Consider the following 20,472-nt stretch of genomic DNA (forward strand, 5'->3'; position numbering starts at 1 on the left):
TAAGTAAGTAAGTAAGTAAGTAAGTAAGTAAGTAAGTAAGTAAGTAAGTAAGTAAGTAAGTAAGTAAGTAAGTAAGTAAGTAAGTAAGTAAGTAAGTAAGTAAGTAAGTAAGTAAGTAAGTAAGTAAGTAAGTAAGTAAGTAAGTAAGTAAGTAAGTAAGTAAGTAAGTAAGTAAGTAAGTAAGTAAGTAAGTAAGTAAGTAAGTAAGTAAGTAAGTAAGTAAGTAAGTAAGTAAGTAAGTAAGTAAGTAAGTAAGTAAGTAAGTAAGTAAGTAAGTAAGTAAGTAAGTAAGTAAGTAAGTAAGTAAGTAAGTAAGTAAGTAAGTAAGTAAGTAAGTAAGTAAGTAAGTAAGTAAGTAAGTAAGTAAGTAAGTAAGTAAGTAAGTAAGTAAGTAAGTAAGTAAGTAAGTAAGTAAGTAAGTAAGTAAGTAAGTAAGTAAGTAAGTAAGTAAGTAAGTAAGTAAGTAAGTAAGTAAGTAAGTAAGTAAGTAAGTAAGTAAGTAAGTAAGTAAGTAAGTAAGTAAGTAAGTAAGTAAGTAAGTAAGTAAGTAAGTAAGTAAGTAAGTAAGTAAGTAAGTAAGTAAGTAAGTAAGTAAGTAAGTAAGTAAGTAAGTAAGTAAGTAAGTAAGTAAGTAAGTAAGTAAGTAAGTAAGTAAGTAAGTAAGTAAGTAAGTAAGTAAGTAAGTAAGTAAGTAAGTAAGTAAGTAAGTAAGTAAGTAAGTAAGTAAGTAAGTAAGTAAGTAAGTAAGTAAGTAAGTAAGTAAGTAAGTAAGTAAGTAAGTAAGTAAGTAAGTAAGTAAGTAAGTAAGTAAGTAAGTAAGTAAGTAAGTAAGTAAGTAAGTAAGTAAGTAAGTAAGTAAGTAAGTAAGTAAGTAAGTAAGTAAGTAAGTAAGTAAGTAAGTAAGTAAGTAAGTAAGTAAGTAAGTAAGTAAGTAAGTAAGTAAGTAAGTAAGTAAGTAAGTAAGTAAGTAAGTAAGTAAGTAAGTAAGTAAGTAAGTAAGTAAGTAAGTAAATAAGTAAATAAGTAAATAAGTAAATAAGTAAATAAGTAAATAAGTAAATAAGTAAATAAGTAAATAAGTAAATAAGTAAATAAGTAAATAAGTAAATAAGTAAATAAATAAATAAATAAATAAATAAATAAATAAATAAATAAATAAATAAATAAATAAATAAATAAATAAATAAATAAATAAATAAATAAATAAATAAATAAATAAATAAATAAATAAATAAATAAATAAATAAATAAATAAATAAATAAATAAATAAATAAATAAATAAATAAATAAATAAATAAATAAATAAATAAATAAATAAATAAATAAATAAATAAATAAATAAATAAATAAATAAATAAATAAATAAATAAATAAATAAATAAATAAATAAATAAATAAATAAATAAATAGTATGTGACTGTCAAGACTTCTTTGTTTACATGATCAGCTGACATTTTAGAAACAAACATTTGAACTGCATGCCTCATAACAGCAATGAAAATCAAAGACAGCAAGGAAAGGAAGCCAATTATATATACGACAAGACCAGGAGTAAACAAACAATTGTAGCATCGTGGAAATCACAATTTGTGTGGCTAATTATGAATCACTGCATGGGTAAGCAGGAGGTAACTTTCTACCAGTACAGGAAACTTACTAGTCCTGATGTCTGGTAATAATTTATGGCCAATTTCATACACTGCTTTAAACATCATAATTTTTATCTTGCCAAAATATTGATGCAGTATTTTGCATATTTTCATGTATTTTGTGTATAATTTCTTGACAACATGGACGTAATTGTTCATTAGCAAAAGATACAGAAAATATACATGAATTATTTTGCGATAAGCAACGAAAGTTGACTGACATTCGAAGCAAACAAATTTATAGTTTAGTTTAGTTTATTTATAACTTTAAAGAAAATTTTGGAAAAATGTTTTCGTCCAAACTTTTTGTGTCAGCAGAAACTGACTTTTTGCAGTTCAAATAATTTATTTCATTTACCAGTTTACTCATATCCTGGGGGCAATGTCTTGGGTTTTGTTAATTCTATAGCATTGTATGGAAACTCTTTAACCACACCACAGCTATAAAGGAAAGCTTGTAAGGAAACTTATATTTAAAGTGGAAAAACAACTATAAATTGTTGCTCAAACATGGTATGTTTTCCAACTTGTTTCTAAACAACTGTACAACCCTTAGAAACACTTAGAATTCACTCACTACATGTTATTATATATTAAATGCACAATACCTGTCAAAAAATTAGAGACTTCTTACGAATCCCCTGACCTCGGTAATCGTTTTATACGCGCAACATTTCCCTGTAAGCTACAAGCAGATGGTTTTGATCGGATTTAGTCTCCTGTTGAGCGTTGCATGTTCGCTCATCGTCCAACAATGTATCCACTTGCCCACGGTAGGATCAAGTCTTTATCACTGCGGATATTGTTTTGGCTTCAGTACACACATGTTCCTAAACACTGACCAGTGAACAGTATGATTACAGAGTGTTAAGTTGAAAGGAGTATTATACAAATGATTTGGGGATGGCACATGAACTCCGATGGAGCGACTTTGTTGCCGAAGCGATAACAATAAGGAGATCAGCGGCTTTACTCTCGCACAAAGTACTCACGAAATGATAATCCGTCAACATCAATGAATACAATGAAACAATCAGTACAATTGTTTTTTTATGTCCCTAGCTGGGCTGTCACCATGGTGACGATGACTCAACACACCCTCCTTTAGAGAGTGGAGTCATAAATACCCAACTACGTCATGCTGGCCGGATCAGTGGAGAGTTTGAGGGTATACCCAGTGGTGGGATGGCCATTTAATGATGTTGAAAATTAGAATATGTAACAATTGTACTACATTCAATCATGACACCACTCAGTTTTGTGTGTCATGCCAGACAAGGTCACCAGAAATAGTTGTTTCTAAATACATGTTTCATCTCAAAAGTAATAAAAAAGGATTCTAGACATTTATAAAGTTACAATACACTCACTCACTCATTGCAAATTGAAAAATGTAGATATAATAAAACACCTTCAGGGCAAAGGTTTTGTTTTCTATGTAATGAACAGGCTATTGGGGATGAATTTCATGTTTTACTCAATTGTAAAAATAGTCAGATTGTACAAGCTCGTACTAAATTTGAAGCTGAATTAGCAATTTATGATGACAACATTTGCAAGTTATCAACTCTTGAGAAATTCAAGTGCTTGCGAGACACTAAAGATAGCTTCATTGTCAATTGCTTGGGAAAATTTATTGATTTTATTTCTAAGCTTTAGTTTAGTCTATTGTTTTGTTTGTGTTTTTCTTGACCATTGATTTATTTTATGTTTTTTTCATTCATACTAAATTTTGTGTCAAATAAAATATCTATCTATCTACATATAAATTATTGTGTTTGCATCAGGGCAAACATAACCCAGTCTTTGGATATAGCCAGTAACTTGTCAGTATGTAATTTATATCAAGCTTGCATTAAGATGTACATGTAATTATATTCCTTCTAATTTGTATTCATCGGTAGTTACAAAAGTTGACAGATGGAAACAATGTTACAGTAAATAATTACACCAAGGGAAACAATAGTGGTGTTTTCACTAGACGAAATAAGCTGTTGTCACAACGCCTTTTATTTTAGAACGTTGTTAAAATGTGTGTGTATGAACAGAATACGCTGTTGTGGCGCCGGCGTTTTTGACACCGTCGTAAAAGGGGTGGACCAGATCCTAAACGCTGTTGCCACAGCGGCTCTTGCACAACGCAATGTGCCGTGTGAACACAATACGATGGCCAAAAGCCCTCTATCGGCAACTTATTTATGCTTGTCGTTACACAAGATGGTGTCAGAGGTTACAAGTCGAATGTCGAACTGGTCAGACGAAGAAACGAGATTACTGGTATCTGTATTGAGAGAATCAAATATTCAAAGAATGATGGACGGAATGTCTAGGGATGCTAGAGTATATGCTGTGATTGCAGAGAAAGCGGCCGAAAAGAGGTTGGACAGGACGTCATTACAATGTCAACAGAAGATAACAATTTTATGTATAAAGTACAGAGAAGCGACTGGGTACAACAACAGAAGTGGTAGAGATCCGAAAAATTATGCCATTTCAGGATGTACTACGGTACACAAAATATTAGGTAGAAACCCAGCATTCAATCCTCAAACGCTGGTGTTTTTACTGAGTGAGAACGCGAGCAGACAATTCAGCAGATTATCTAATATTTGCACAACAAAAAAACAGTGTTAACATCGGCGTTTTTTAAACGTGTGAGAACATAGCATTATAATGTTACAGTAAATCTTTATATAGACTTTAACACATTTCCTGCTGAAATCCTCCATTGATAGCAAAAATGAATAAGAAATCTAGAGTCAGCAGGTAACATTCAAATTCTGTAAAGAAAATCAAACATCTTGTTTTTATATTCATGAAATGTGCATAACAACTGGAGTGAAATTAACATGGACCTGAGAATTCGGTATACATGCAGAAGTGTAGAGTTAACCCAGCATTAAGGTAACACCATTGTAGCATATGACTATGTGACAAAACACATCAGAACTGAACATAGGTGTGTACATTGTATTTGTGCAAAGTGACACAGTAAGGCTAGTCAACCATAATACATGTACAACAATATCTCTAGAGATAACGCTGTGAATCAACAGTTTTCAATTTATCAATTTTACGATAATAAGCAAAAAGAAAAAAATTTGGAATAATAAAAATGTATGCAAATTGATGAGAAAAAAATGTTTTGTTTTGGGTAAGGGTGTTGGTATTTTTTAGAATTGTTTCGGTATAAACTATTTTGTCCATCACAATTGTGTATTTTTCATATTAACATTTTTGGACAGAATTTGATCAAAAGTTGGACAATTATATGTTTCATAAAAAAATACCAAATTAAATAAAATAAACAAGCAGCCTGTCGATTGAGATAGCTCCGCTTTTAGAAATGCACATTTCAATTAAAGAAATGAAGATATCATTAGAAAATGAACAATATGTATAGTATCAGAGCAATCAGACTTGCTGTTTTTAACAAGAGTTCGAATATTTTTACCAAAAATTACAAAAATATTCATCAAAATTATACAATTGAAGATATCATCACGAAATGAACAAATCTGAGAGAGGTCCACATGTAGTACCTATATATGTAATATCAAAGCAATTGAACTTGGGGTTTTTAACAAGAAGTCGAAAATATCACTTTTTACCAAAAATATTCATCAAAATTAGAGAATTGAAGATATCATCATGAAATGAACAAATCAGACCCAAAGAATCTATGTTGCAAATATGAAAGCATTTGGTTTAATGGTTTTGAAGAAGATGACAAAAATGTAAAAAGTAAAAGACAGACTACAGACGACGGACGGCGATGAACAATCACTCATATGATAAGCTTCGCTTGACAAAGTTGAGAATGGAGCTAAAAAACTGATGAGCAAAATAATTTTATGAAGTTGAGTAATGTAATAACAAACATCTAGAAATGTCAAGGGCATGAACATTATGGAAGTTCTCTTCACATTCCAAGTAGCCATCAAGTCAACTCGCCATGGCAACCACTACCATGAGCAATTTTGTCAAACTCAAATTGTTTCTTGGCAACACACATGTCCAAGGGACTAAAAAAAAAACATGAGGTTCTTAAACTCGTAAACAACCAACACACCATTATTCAAAACATCTTACTGCATGTCTCGTACATAATACATGACAATTCAGACGTTGCTATTCAACAAAAATCAAAGACAGCAGTCGGCTATAGCAAATGACAATGCCATTTTTTTTAACAGTTTCCCCAAAGGACAACAGAGGATTGTTCAGCTGTACAACAATTAAGTTATTGTTTGGTTTCTAAAAAAGCATAGACATACCTGGTGTATGTATGCTTGCAGTGGTGCGGGGGGGAGGGGGTACGTCTTCAGTCTGAGCAATGTTTTCAAAATCCCACAAAACAATTCATACAAACCATTGCATCACTAAGATTCTCAACAGTTTCAAAACTAGTTTTGATGAAGGAGATTTCATTCAAACCCCAACAAAGTTACAGAATAAAGTAGAATATTTCAAAGCAAATTTCTAACAAGTCAATTTTCTGTGATTTAATAGTATCTATTAAAATAAGACATGTTTTGAACAGCTGCACAATCAGTGACAGAGCTGATTGCTATTCTATTATTCAGACTATACTGGTATTAGTACTACAGAGTTAGTTGAAGATTGTAAACAAATTATAAACCACATAGTGCCATTTTAATAAAATAAACTTTCTTATGCTCAAAATAGTACACTGATAATATGGAGAAAAGCTGTACATCTATAATTGAGTCCAAAAAAGTTTTAACATTAAAAACTAATAATAAAGGTGTTTGACACATTTTTTGTGTCATAAGTAGTTCCTTGACCATATTTTTTATCTAGATTTTGAGAACAGTGAAATAAATAAAGCCAAATGGTAAAAGTAAAAGAAAATTTGGCGATATGTTTTAATAACTATATTCGCAACTCCTTAAGCACAGGCTAAGATGTCAAAAACTGTTCCCAAAAGCTTAGTGCAAGCTAAAAAAAACTACAAGTATGTGCTGAATCTATGTCACTTTAGCATGGGTTTGATACAAATATAATAAAACATTGTTGGACAAACGTTTTCATAATATAACTACACACAAGTACTGCTCATGTTTGCTTTGGAAGTATTTGAAATGCAAGTGACACCAGAAAGTTTCAACCTATGGTAGAAATATCGCAACAATTATAACTAATACATCAAGCAGTTCCTTGCTTTGGAAAAAAACACTTGGGTCTTTGCTTTGAAATACCAAGCTATTATGCTGACCTGTTTAGCGTGGGAACATAATTGAAGGTTATCTGTCATTATGCTGTGAAATGTGTGAACAATACTAAAACCAAGCACATCCTGGGGGTGTGACATCATGGGGTCAGATTACCTGGTGTGGACTTTACATAGAGGCATTAAATAAATAAATGGTTTTAATCTTTACACAAGCAGCATTTCAGTTGATATACGGTAACGCCAATGTTAGTGATGTGCATTTCACAAGCAATCTGTACAATAGTGCAAGAAAGAGGTTGTGTGTTCAGAGTAAATTTGAAGGCATGGATTTGATTTAAAAGATATCTATATTAACACAATTAGGAATATTGTAATAAACATGAATCTTGCTAGGTGAACATAAATCTGTAGTTTTGGAAATGCACAAAAGAATCAAAAATATTCTTTTTTACCAAAAATGACAAAAATATTCATCAAAATTAGATATTCAAAGGTATTATCACAGAATTAACAAATCTGAGAGCGACCCACCTGAGGTACCTATATCCATTAAGTAATAAAGTTTTGGAAATATCACTTTTTAAAAATACTCATCAAAATTTGAGATTTGAAGATATCATAAATGCAACAGAAGATCATCTTAAAAAAACCAAAGCAATGTGGTTACAATAGTCACCAAGATGGCCAAACTTGATTGAATTTGATTTTGATTCCTACCAAATTGCAAACTGCGTGACAGCAAAAAACTCACAAATAGAAAAATAGTGTGATAATCAGGAATATAGATAATCCGGGTTTGAATAATTGAGTGTATACTGGTTGGTTACACTGATAGCAACATTCAATTATACACAGAGAGTATCACTGTATGTGAATGGTTTCTTTTATAAGTTTACTTACATTACTTGCATGGAGGTGATAGAATTTATGGGAATACCTTTGTTACTATGGATTATGTTAATATTGACTGTATTATTTATCAAATTGATGTGAAGCCCCAACACACACATAACTCTATTGTCAAGTTGGAGAAAATCAATATGACATTAAATTGATGTAATCAGTTCTTTTATTTGGTCAATTTTCACTTAATTATTCAAGGTTATGTAACTAAGACTTCATTGGTACACAATTTTAAGACTTTCTCGACTTGGGAAATTTCTTACTTTGCAACCACTGAACTTGGTTTGAATTAATTAAAGAATGAAAAAAAAACAATATTCCATAATATGAATATGAATATATTCTGGTAAATCATTCCGAGCATCAAATTCAAATTTTTTATCAAACCCTGTTGTCAGTAGGAAATTATGTGCATTTGGTTCAAAAATTTCAACAAAATTATAGAAAAATACATACAAATAGACACAATTTTTGGCGGGAAAATATGTTGCTCAAATGTATCGAAAGAATTTTATGATTCACTGGAAATCATGACATTTTGTAGAAGGCGAACAAATTAGATTTAGTGAAATATTGTTCTCACAAACATTCTAAAATGATAAGATTCCAAATAGTGGTGAAAATTTAACTGTTTACTGTATAACAATGAACTTGATAATAAACTTTGATTAACAACCAATGAACTTGATGACATGATAAAATCAGAATAAAAATTCTCAAATCTCTAAGTAATTAAGATCAATGAAGTGTGCCCTATCAATAGCTCTCTGGGTCAATTGATTAATGACAGACCTTGGCAGATTAATAAGGTTAAATATAAATGAATGTATAATATCTACTGGTAATAAACATAATAAACTGAATTACAATTACATTAATCATAATCAGAAAGGTTATATATTATAAGAACATTTGTAAATACAGAAATTGAATTTTATGCAATGATTCCTAAAAAACAGCAAGCACCTTATACTTGCATGTAAAATGGGCAGATAAAACTGACCTCATTTTCTGTTGTTACCATCGTCACATTATTATGGAAAATTTATATTTATTTTGGTGACATTTTTTATATGAAAATAATAAATACCTGGAGTTGTATGCAAATACAGCTAGTTATCCCTGATGTTAAAAAAAACAAAAGAAGCATATAATTAGCCACTAGATGGCGCCCTCATTAGTTTGACATGAAACATTTTGGTTAAAGTGCCTGTGGAATGCAAGCTAAACCGATATCCAAAATCATTTATTGGTATGTGAATATTACCATAGTTTATATATCTGAGCACAAAAAAAAATATTTATATATAAAAAAAACAAAAACAGTTTCAAAGTTGCTGCATACAATGAGTCATTTTATTCCATTTTACAGTACATCCCTCACTTAAACTAACTTAGCTAAATTCCACTAAATTATTTTTACAAATCTTGGACGTCAAATAATATGCTGTATTATTAACAATAAAGAAACAATTTAATTTAATTACGGGAGTTCTGACCCATATCTCAAATACCGTACTCGACTACGTTAGCGCCCATGCCCGGTCAAGCGCATACCCCCCACTTTTGCGCAATTTTTATATTCGGGGTCACATTCGGCAAAGCGTCCACCCCCTCAAAATGCCACTAATTTAAAACTTGGTCTTTCAAAATTGCTTAACCACAGTCCCATATCAGTGATAGAGGGACTGTGGCTTAAGAATAATGGTACCCGGTAATCGTTTTTATATGATACAGCATGGATATCGATCATGGTGCGTAGACCATGGTGACCATGCGTAAACTACACTTTGACAATGACCTGTTAATAAAAGTAAAATGCCATATTCAGTTCACCTATCAAAAATTGCTAGTTACCAGTTTTTTGCAAAAATCATGCCGTTTATTTGTCAAAATCAATTCCAACAGATCGTACTTCGACATCGATAATTCACTTCCACATTGTGTTACCAGAAAGGAATTTCCAAAGAATTGTGTCAGTCACGGTGATAGAGGGACTGTGGTACAACACAGCATTCTGATTGGTTAATAACAGACTTGACCCATTAGGTCAAAGAACGTTGTTGCAGGTCAAATTGTAGTCAAAACATCATGGCTAAAAGTGCTTTACATTGAGAGTTTGCATACAGCCCAACACATTCATCAGTGGAGATAATGATGAATATTTTGATTGTGTTCCAACAGATCTAAAAGTTTTAACCTTGTAAATTTGGGTGGTTTGTAATTTAATATTCTAATAAAATGTGCATACGTTTTGTGACCATTTTTGTTCTTATTGTAAAAGTCAATGACAACGCAACTAATTTCATAATTTTATTTTCCATCAAAGATGTAATATCCCCCTCAATCTGTCTTACAATCGTCTATTTTGAGTTTGGTCTCTGTTTGATACAAATCAACATGGAAATCATTTATGGCAAGACCTGTTTGCATTGATAACTTGACCCTTGACCTTACTGTATAGTGTTTTCTATGGACCTGTTTGCATAGATAACTTGACCCTTGACCTTACCTTCTAGTGTTTTCTATGGACCTGTTTGCATAGATAACTTGACCCTTGACCTTACCTTATAGTGTTTCTATGGACCTGTTTGCATAGATAACTTGACCCTTGACCTTACCTTGTGGTGTTTTCTATGGACCTGTTTGCATAGATAACTTGACCCTTGACATTACCTTATAGTGTTTCTATGGACCTGTTTGCATAGATAACTTGACCCTTGACCTTACCTTATAGTGTTTTCTATGGACCTGTTTGCATAGATAACTTGAACCTTGACCTTACCTTATAGTGTTTTCTATGGACCTGTTTGCATAGATAACTTGACCCTTGACCTTACCTTATAGTGTTTTCTATGGACCTGTTTGCATTGATATCTTGACCCTTGACCTTACCTTATAGTGTTTTCTATGGACCTGTTTGCATAGATAACTTGACCCACCCTTGACCTTACCTTATAGTGTTTTCTATGGACCTGTTTGCATTGATATCTTGACCCTTGACCTTACCTTATAGTGTTTTCTATGGACCTGTTTGCATAGATAACTTGATTCTTGACCTTACCTTATAGTGTTTTCTATGGACCTGTTTGCATTGATATCTTGACCCTTGACCTTACCTTATAGTGTTTTCTATGGACCTGTTTGCATTGATATCTTGACCCTTGACCTTACCTTATAGTGTTTTCTATGGACCTGTTTGCATAGATATCTTGACCCTTGACCTTACCTTATAGTGTTTTCTATGGACCTGTTTGCATTGATATCTTGACCCTTGACCTTACCTTATAGTGTTTTCTATGGACCTGTTTGCATAGATAACTTGATCCTTGACCTTACCTTATAGTGTTTTCTATGGACCTGTTTGCATTGATATCTTGACCCTTGACCTTACCTTATAGTGTTTTCTATGGACCTGTTTGCATAGATAACTTGACCCTTGACCTTACCTTATAGTGTTTTCTATGGACCTGTTTGCACTGTAAATCCACATAATCCAAAGCTGCCAAGCATCTCTCAGTCATGTTGACTAGTAGAGTTAAGGTGTAAATACAAAATCAAAATAATAATAACTTGGACTTCATCACTTCAATTTACATCACTATGGATGATATATCTGAAAAATATAATAATTTATTGTCAGTACCAAATAAATATGAGTTTTGACCTTTATATTGTACAAAAAGTAGTTCTATGGCAACATGAAGAAGAAAACGTGACAAAGTAGTTCTACGATGACATGTAGACAAAAATGTGACAAAGTAGTTCTGTGACCACATGTAGAAGAAAATATGACAAAGTAGTTCTGTGACGACATGTAAAAGAAAATGTGACAAAGTAGTTCTATGACGACATGTAGACAAAAATGTGACAAAGTAGTTCTATGACCACATGTAGAAGAAAATGTGACAATTAAATAGTACTGTGACGACATGTAGAAGAAAATGTGACAAAGTAGTTCTATGACCACATGTAGAAGAAAATGTGACAAAGTAGTTCTATGACCACATGTAGATGAAGACGTGATGTGAAAACGTCATAGTGAAAATAATGTTTGTGTATGTTTCAGAAATACTGGAGTTATGAACAAAGTGAAACATTTTTATCTGAGCATACCTTGTTTACATTATATAGTTTTACCATACTGAAAAATACTTTATTTTAGCTGGAATTAATTTTGGTGTTTGTATGGAATTTATTTTCACTGATTTTTGATGAGCTGAATGTAAAATATAGGAAAATAGTATATTCACTAGATTTTATTTTCACTGAATCATCTCTTCAAAGAAAACAACAAAAATAAATTCCAAGTGAAAATAAATAATATTTTTTTTAAATAATAATAATAATAACTTTCACCCCTTCAGAGGATTTTTGTATGGTAAAGAACATAAATATGTACAAAGATATACAAATAAAAAAATTCAAAAAGAGATAAAATTAAAAGAAAAAATAATGGGAAAAAATGTCATTAAAATAAAAAAAATATAAAATTAATTACTTTCTGTGGTTTTAAAAATTTTACTCATCAGATATTCAGAATAAAGTATTTTACAGTATTTAAGTTATGAGACTCTTGCCTGGTGTAGTGTTTGTAAAGTTATTTACGGGGGGGGGGGTAAACAAATTATACTGTGTTCAGAGAAAAGTATTTGACGTCCTAGCCCATGCTAAGGAGCTGTGTATTAACGGCTACAAATGTTTTTTCTCAGTAAGTTCACTATTAATCTTGATCATCAAACAAATTACATGTAGGTGTTAATGTGGATTGGCTTCTATGTTAAACTGAAATATCAATGGAAATTTACATCATCCTTTTATGGCATAATTTTCAATTATATATTTTATGACTGCAAATGTTAAAACAAGAGCTAGATTTAGGCCAAATGCTTTTTTATAATTATATAGGTTTTGGCCATTATCATTTCATTATAACATTTTACAGTAACTATATTTCTGGATAGGTAGTGTAGCTTTCACTAATTAACAACATCAAGTCAGGGTTCAGTTAAAATATGTTTTTGTGCTCTGTAATTTACTTAAGCATCTGCTCTACTAATAGAGAAAATACAGTACCTATAGACTTCGCATCTTCATTGTGTTTTATACAGGACTTTAGTTTACTATCATAAATTTGGGTCATACTGATATCACCATAATAGTTTAGCTTACGAGTTTGTTTACTATTACTGGTAGTCTCTATAGTTGTGATGGTGGATAGGTACTCCCTACAGGTACCCCTTTGTTCATCCGCCTTTGTTGAGTAACTTAACAATTCTTTAGAAAATCTCTTAGCGTCATAAATAACAAAATAAGTGGAGCAAGCAACAAGCAGATAGTCACAACACACAAACTATACTAGTGCCTGTGCTTAATAGTTTTGGGAAATCAAACCAGCTCGTCAAGACACATAAAGGTGAGTTGAATAATAATATACAGCTGAATTTCTACAAACTGGACCATGTAGTATACCGGTACATATTGATCAACCGACATGTACTACATTTCAGATTATGGCGTAACGTTGCAATTGCAGCTAGCAAAATTTAGGGTTGGGCATACAAGGTGAAAATGATCTTGTTACTTATGTCTTTGTTGTATGTCTTTCTCAGAGGTCCGACTTAAAGAATGATCTGGTATGCATGTCTGTGAACACGCGTTTAGGGTTACCATTTCAGTCAAAATAGACAAACGTGATAAGGATGGTTATTTTTTAAATGAGATTATCGTTTTTTTTTATTGCTTTAAGGAATTCAATGAGCACAAAAAAGAGGAAAACGTCCAGCCCCTTGATTAACGACCCTCGATCACGGGCGATCACGGTATATGACCAACCCGTGCTTACACTGAAGGGTTAGAAAGCTCAAATATCGCGAGTCCAAGGTGCGTGATCTTTTAGCTTTCTAACAGTGAAAAGGAAACGAAATTTTGACCTTTTAAAACGTGTTTAGGGTCATTTTGAAAACCCTTTTCACAGACATGGGTTCCAGGTATTTCCACAAGTCAGACCCCTGGGATGTATTTAAACACTAACTGAACAACAATGTGAGAACTGAAGGCTATTTCACACTCAAGTACGACAAGTTATTCTAGTATCAAAGACCAGTCTGATGTATGTTTAGTGCTTCACTGTATATCTAATCTAGTTCCAGAGAAAAAAACAAACAAACAAACAAATGTCTGCGAAATTAGTTTTCCAAAAATCATTGTGTGCGATAAAGGTTGAAATACATCCGCTGTATTTGTAGAGCATCTACCTCAAAACAAAGTTGATTATTTCCTTGATGATGAGATATTAACTATTTATTCCCACAATGTTCTTGTTATATCACAACCATTTAAATCAATGAAAGCCTGGCTCCTACCTTGTGCTGAGAGTATTGGAGACGCATTAAAAATGAATTCAAAATTTAAGATTTGCTTTTCAAACAAGAAGCTTGGCAACCAATATTTGTCTGCTATTCAAGATGCACAACATGCAAACAATGTGATTCACATTATCAAAAGTTATAATACATACAGAAAATACATTAGATTTTTCATTCGTGATTTTTTAGTCTAATTAATTCCAGAACACCTTTGTGATGAATTCAAATAAAATCTGATTTTTTCAGATACATGTATCAGAAATGAGCTAATAATAGATAATCAATATGCCTGTTTTTCAATATTAAGCACAAAGTTTCATTATAATATGATGATTAATCCTAACTAAATTACCGGTAGTGAGAAGATAAAAAGTAAATTATTATGCAAATTAGGTAATTATTATACAGTAGATGTAGATAAACCCAAAACTAATTAGATTGTCACATTGAGTTGGAATATATATTTACCAAGATTCATTGAATTAAGATAAGTACTATCACAGACCATCTATGTACCAAGTGTCATTGATATGTGATTAGAACCAAAAAATTATGAATTATTATGAAAATTAGAAAATTAATATGATCTGATTCTAACCCAAAACTGAGAAGGTCTGTGCATTGTTCATGAGCATCTATCTATCAAGTTTCATTGAAATAAAATAATTAGTACTTGAAATATCAGTGGTATCAGTGTGAAAGCTTAAAATTGGTTAATTACGCAAATTAGGTAATTAATATGCACTGATTTTAACCCAAAACTAATCAAAAGTAATCAAGTCTAAGCATAGTTCTATAGCATCTATGTACCAAGTTTCATTGAAAAGTAATGATAAGTACTTGAAATATCAAAATCTGAAAATTGATTGATTATGCAAACTAGGTAATTAATATTTCATCTATCAGTTCTCTGCATTGTTCTATGACATCTATATACAAAGTTTCATTGAAATGTGATGATTAGTACACAAGATATCATTGGAAAAGTTGAAAATTGACTCATCATTATGCAAATTAGGTAATTAATATGTATGGTAATTAATATGTATTTTACCCAAAACTAATCAAATCTGTGCATTAGTTCAGAGCATTTATTTACCAAGTTTCATCAAAATCCTATGAATGTTTAGATATCAGTGGAACAGTCATGAAACAGCTAAAAATTAGTTAATTATCATACAAATTAGGTAATTAATATGCAAGGATTTCAACAAAAAAACTTATCAAATCTGCGCATTAACACAGAGCATCTATGCATCAAGTTTCATTAAAAACCATCATAAACTTATTGAGATATCAGAGAAACAGACGTACACACACATACATACACACACACAGGCTAACTGCGAAGAGAAAACAGATAGAGTGAAAGTCCATTTGAAAAAAAAAGCAAGGCATCCAGCATTTGACTTTAATGTTTACCATAGTTGTGCGTTCTTCCTACTACACTGTCAATGATTCAATCCATTTCACAAAACTGTTGTTACAGTAATATGCAAATTAGCTCATTAATAATTTCAAACAAGTCTCAGATATCAGAGTATACAAGTTTGTATAAAGTTTCAATCTGTTCAAACTACAACATGGAATAAACAGGATGAAAAGTAATTATTATGCAACTTGGCTAATTAATATGCATAAACTGAAACCAGATATTCATCAACAACTACATTTTGGAAAACTGTTGCAAAGATAATGAAAATACAGAAACAGATTAATTCCACTGTTGATGGTGAGGATTATAACTGTACACAAATTTTTATTTTGAAAAAATATGTATAAGTTTTATTTTATTTACAGTGTGAATAAATAGAATGTCATCATCAGCCAAGAATGAGAAAGCTGAGACGATATTGAAGAAGTATTCTCAGTCTCCTAGCATAATAAGTGTGGTTGAGATGCACAGTGGAGGTGATCCTATGAGAATCGTCTTTGATGGCTTCCCAGAAATTAAAGGAGATACCATCCTACAAAAGTTACACTATGCTAAGTCACACTTTGATCACATACGAACACAATTGATTCATGAACCGAGAGGACACCGCCATATGTGTGCCGCAGTCTTAGTAGAACCAGATTTACAAATCGCAGATTTAGCAGTATTGTTCATTCAGCACAGTGGTTACGTGACAATGTGCGGACATGGCATGATAGCATTAGCACGTTTTGCCATTGATTTTCAACTTGTTAGTCCCACAGAACCGGAGACGTTGATCAATATTCAGGCGCCCTGTGGATTAGTGAAGACGCATGTAGAATATAAAAATGGCAAAACTGGTGCCACCAGATTCCAAAGTGTGCCAGCATTTGTCTTCGCTACAGGTATCGTATATTTTGTAATGTCATAATTTCTGGCATAAGCGAGCATTATAACTTATTTGGTGTTTGGAGATATCTCAAAATAATAAAAGTAATAACCTGTAATGACAAGAAACACCAATCATAGTGAAATCGTGTCAACAGTAAATTGAGATCTATGAGAATAAATTTTGCATTATCATATTTAACTTTGACATATGCATATGCATAGAATGCAACACAATGATCAAACAAATAACAAATCAAGACTAAAAGTTTCATCTCTCGGAAAGACAAAAAGACAGACAATAGGACAGACAGACAAAAGAACGGCCAATATTTAAATACTTAATTGTTTCAGACTACACTCGACCAGGAATAAAAGGATGCGAAGAAATCCACTTAGATTTCACATTCAATTAAATGTTTTCTGTAATGTGAAAGTTCTTGCACTAAAGAAACTTGCCAAGGTTTGAACTGTAGTTAAGACCTACAGTTGAGTCAAAGCATATATATGGTACAAACAAGCTGTTCTCTGATTGGTTGACTGTTAGGTGTTAGGAATGAGTAGCCAATCAGATTGTAAGTAGGTTTACATTAAGTTGAGACCTGCAGATACCTGGTCAGAGCTGCATTGACCTCATTCTTAAAAGGTTTTGTTCATGTTTAGGCTGAAATTTTAAACTCCCAAAATTATGCTATTTGCAAATTACGAAATAAATACTCACAAAATATAATAATTCTACAGTATCTTTCAAATTGAAATCAGTTTTTTGGTTTATTGCAGATGTAGAGGTTGACATTGCAGGACATGGCAAGGTCAAAGTTGACATTGCATATGGCGGTTGTTACTTTGCATTTGTGCCTGCACATTCCTTCAGATTGGATTTGCAAAAATCAAACCACAATGATATGATAAAGGTCTATAAAGAGATAAGAGATTTGCTTACAAAACAAGTGAGTCTTGAACATCCAGAGAGTAACGATGAAGAGGTTCTAAAGATTAGTGGCGTTATTTTTACTGACGGGAATGACGAATTCTGTAACGAGCCAACTGTACATACATGTGCTTATGGAAAGTCACAAGTGAGTATATTATTTAACAAACAAACAAGGACTGATAAAGTTGATAAAAGAACAGTAATATTGTATTTCCACTTCTGAAAGTTGTTGAAAATTATAAAACTCACCTACAACTATTATCAGCATGACATTTTACTTATTAACATAAAAATATAATAAATTAGTTTTAGGTTTCACAATATGATACTAAAAGTCTATTGGTTTCTATGGTGACTCATTCATATTTACAGATACTCTGTGTGTAATTCAGAAATACCTTTTATTATTATTATTACTATTTATTTCAGACAGAGTCCATATAAAGTAAATTACAAAACAAAAAGAGAAAATGAAATAGAGTTACTGTTTTAATATGATTAGAATTTTATTAGTAACAATTTCCTTGTATCATTTCTTAGATTTGCCGTGCTCCATGCGGGAGCGGCACTATCGCACATACCGCCTTGCAATACTATAAAGGTCAAATCAGTGTAGGCCAAGTGAGGACATTCATGAGTGGTGTAACTGGTAGCAAGTTTATGAGTACGGTCGTCAGGGAGACCAAATATGGAAAGTATGATGCTGTGATAGTCGAGTTGTCAGGTAACGGATATTATACAGGAATGGCAAACTACATGGTGGAAAACGAAGACAAATTGAAAGACGGATTTAACATTATCTAGAATACTGTAAAATACTTTATTTTAGCTGGAATTAATTTTTGTTGGAAAGACTTTTTGGGTGTTTTGTATGGAATTTTATTTTCACTGTAGGGTATATTCCTGGATTTTATTTTCACTGAATCAGCAAAAATTTAAACCAAGCAAAAATAAACACATGATAATGACATAAGCTGTATTTTTATTGTTATTTTTATTTTAATCTGTGAAATACTGGATGAACATTTTTATGCTACTAAAGGTACTATGCTACTGATTTTTGGATGAATATATAAGAACAAAGTTGATTAATTTGAGTTCAAACAAAATTTCATTTCTAAATAGATATCTATATGATATGAGCATGGCAGAAATGGATAAGTACATATGTAACTATACAGGACATTATTTTTGCTTATAGTTAAATGAGTAAATTAAAACACAGATAAAATATATTGCTTTTTGGACAAATCATTGAACTTAAAATGTATGGTAAATATTATTTGCTTCAATTATTATGTTTTTTTTTAATTCATTTTTTTATTCACAAACAATAAAATCTGTTTTCTGTTTTAAAAAAAACAATATAAATTTGGAGGATTCTATGGACTGATGTATTTCCGGGCATGAGAAGGGAGAAGGTAAAAACAATGAAGTTCAATCATAAGACCAAATGAAAAGTGAGTACCTAATCTTTGCATCATTCCCATATCTGACTATAGAGGGCGATATAATATAAGACATACTGTACAGTATTCAGTTTTCTAAGTTTTTTGAAGTGAGAAATCATTGGATGTCTGTTCTCACCACATTTGCTGTAATGCTTATATTATGTTAGTATGAATAAATATAATACAGATCAAGATGAAACTACATTTCATTTCAGTTATTATTACATTCAACTTTTTTTATTATCATATTTCCCACAAAAAGAGGTAGTTAGATAAATAAACCTCTGATCAAAATTGTTTGACAAAACAGTTTCACTCGGGGTTTTGAGCTTTTGACAATAATTTAATCGACTAATCCATAGACAGTCAGTGAAGTATAAAAATCAAACAAAACATTACATCATCACTGAGGTCTGTTATGACATATTGACACATGAGTTTTCAGGAATGATTTTTGGGCAATTTTTCATAATTGAAGACTTTGTTCATAATTCAAACGATTAGTCTGAATATTACGGCAATCATCTATGAACCAATTTTTAGTGCATAAAACAACTTATCCTCCATTTTGATAGATTTGTAAAATGAGAAAATATGAGGTCGAGGTAGTTTGTGGACATTCAAATAATTAAACAGAAGCAAATTATTTCTCAATTTTGTTAAAATTAATGGATAATAATTAATTCATTTAAAAAATGCTACATTTATCTATTTCCATTAAATTCGATATTGAAGTGCCTGTGAAACACCTGTGTCCAACCTAGACACCCAGATTAAATGCATCTTAGGGGGGGGGGGGCAGTATTAAAATGATTCTCATTAGTATCCTTGTAATTCAATCACTTGTAGAGTGATAATTTTTAACAACTACAAATTATGGTATTCAGTACATAGCACTTGCATTGCTTCCTCTCTTTGTCTGTCATTTGGTGGTGCAGTTTTAATTTGAGTCAGAAGGATGAAAAGAGTCAACTCAGATGTGGTTACAACTCAGAATATTTTCAATTTCACTCAAATATGATTTATTATTCATATTCAAATTGATTTTTTTCACAAATTCCATTTCAGGGCGCTTTAAATCATTATTTCATATCAAAATGAATATGAATCTTTTTCTAATAATCCCCCATAAGTAATCTTATACATTATAGGTAACTGAACTAAGATCCCGGGATATGACGATACCTTTTTACCATAGCAACCATTTTCATCCATATTTTGTTTGGTAAACACACATTTATTTGTGTTGGTAAACACACATTTATTTGAGATTTGCAAACAACTAAAAATACAATGATTCATCACAATGGCAGCCAACTATCTTAAATGCCTGCCCTTACTTTTTCAAGTTAAAGACTCTTAATTTATTTTCTCACAACATTGAGTTCAGAACTGTTACAGAATTCATAATCTTCAGTCAGAAATTTATCAGCAGGAGCTAACTTGAATGTTTGTTTGGTAATGAACTTGAAATATCATATGTACAAAGGAATGAAGAGACTTGATGATGAACATACAGGTCATATTATTGACAAACATTTTCTGGGTCAAAACAAATTGCCCAAATAGTGGAAATGCACTGGTGTGAATCTAAATAAAAATAAATGGGAAAAATTTAGTGGCAATGCCAACAATCAAATTTCAATTACTAGCTTATAATGGGT

The 20,472-nt window shown here is 31.6% G+C and overlaps 2 protein-coding genes across 2 annotated transcripts in view; one reads left to right on the plus strand and one right to left on the minus strand.

The window, feature by feature from the left end:
* LOC100376789 (uncharacterized) overlaps positions 1–20,472 on the minus strand; it is a 49,915-nt gene that overhangs the window by 18,447 nt on the left and 10,996 nt on the right. Inside the window, exon 2 of the mRNA XM_002739110.4 lies at positions 11,200–11,366. Coding sequence (XP_002739156.1) covers positions 11,200–11,274 — 75 coding nt within the window. The 5' untranslated portion in view covers positions 11,275–11,366. The remainder of the gene's footprint in view (positions 1–11,199; positions 11,367–20,472) is intronic.
* On the plus strand, positions 13,069–19,007 carry LOC100376940 (trans-L-3-hydroxyproline dehydratase-like). Its single transcript, XM_002739111.3, has 4 exons — positions 13,069–13,166; positions 15,919–16,440; positions 17,204–17,502; positions 17,898–19,007. The coding sequence occupies exons 2-4, from the start codon at positions 15,933–15,935 to the stop codon at positions 18,159–18,161; spliced, it is 1,071 nt and encodes a 356-aa protein (XP_002739157.2). The 5' UTR covers positions 13,069–13,166; positions 15,919–15,932; the 3' UTR covers positions 18,162–19,007.

Source organism: Saccoglossus kowalevskii, chromosome 9 (genome assembly GCF_978046115.1).
Source record: "Saccoglossus kowalevskii chromosome 9, keSacKowa6.1, whole genome shotgun sequence".
NCBI classification, from domain to species: Eukaryota; Metazoa; Hemichordata; class Enteropneusta; family Harrimaniidae; genus Saccoglossus; species Saccoglossus kowalevskii.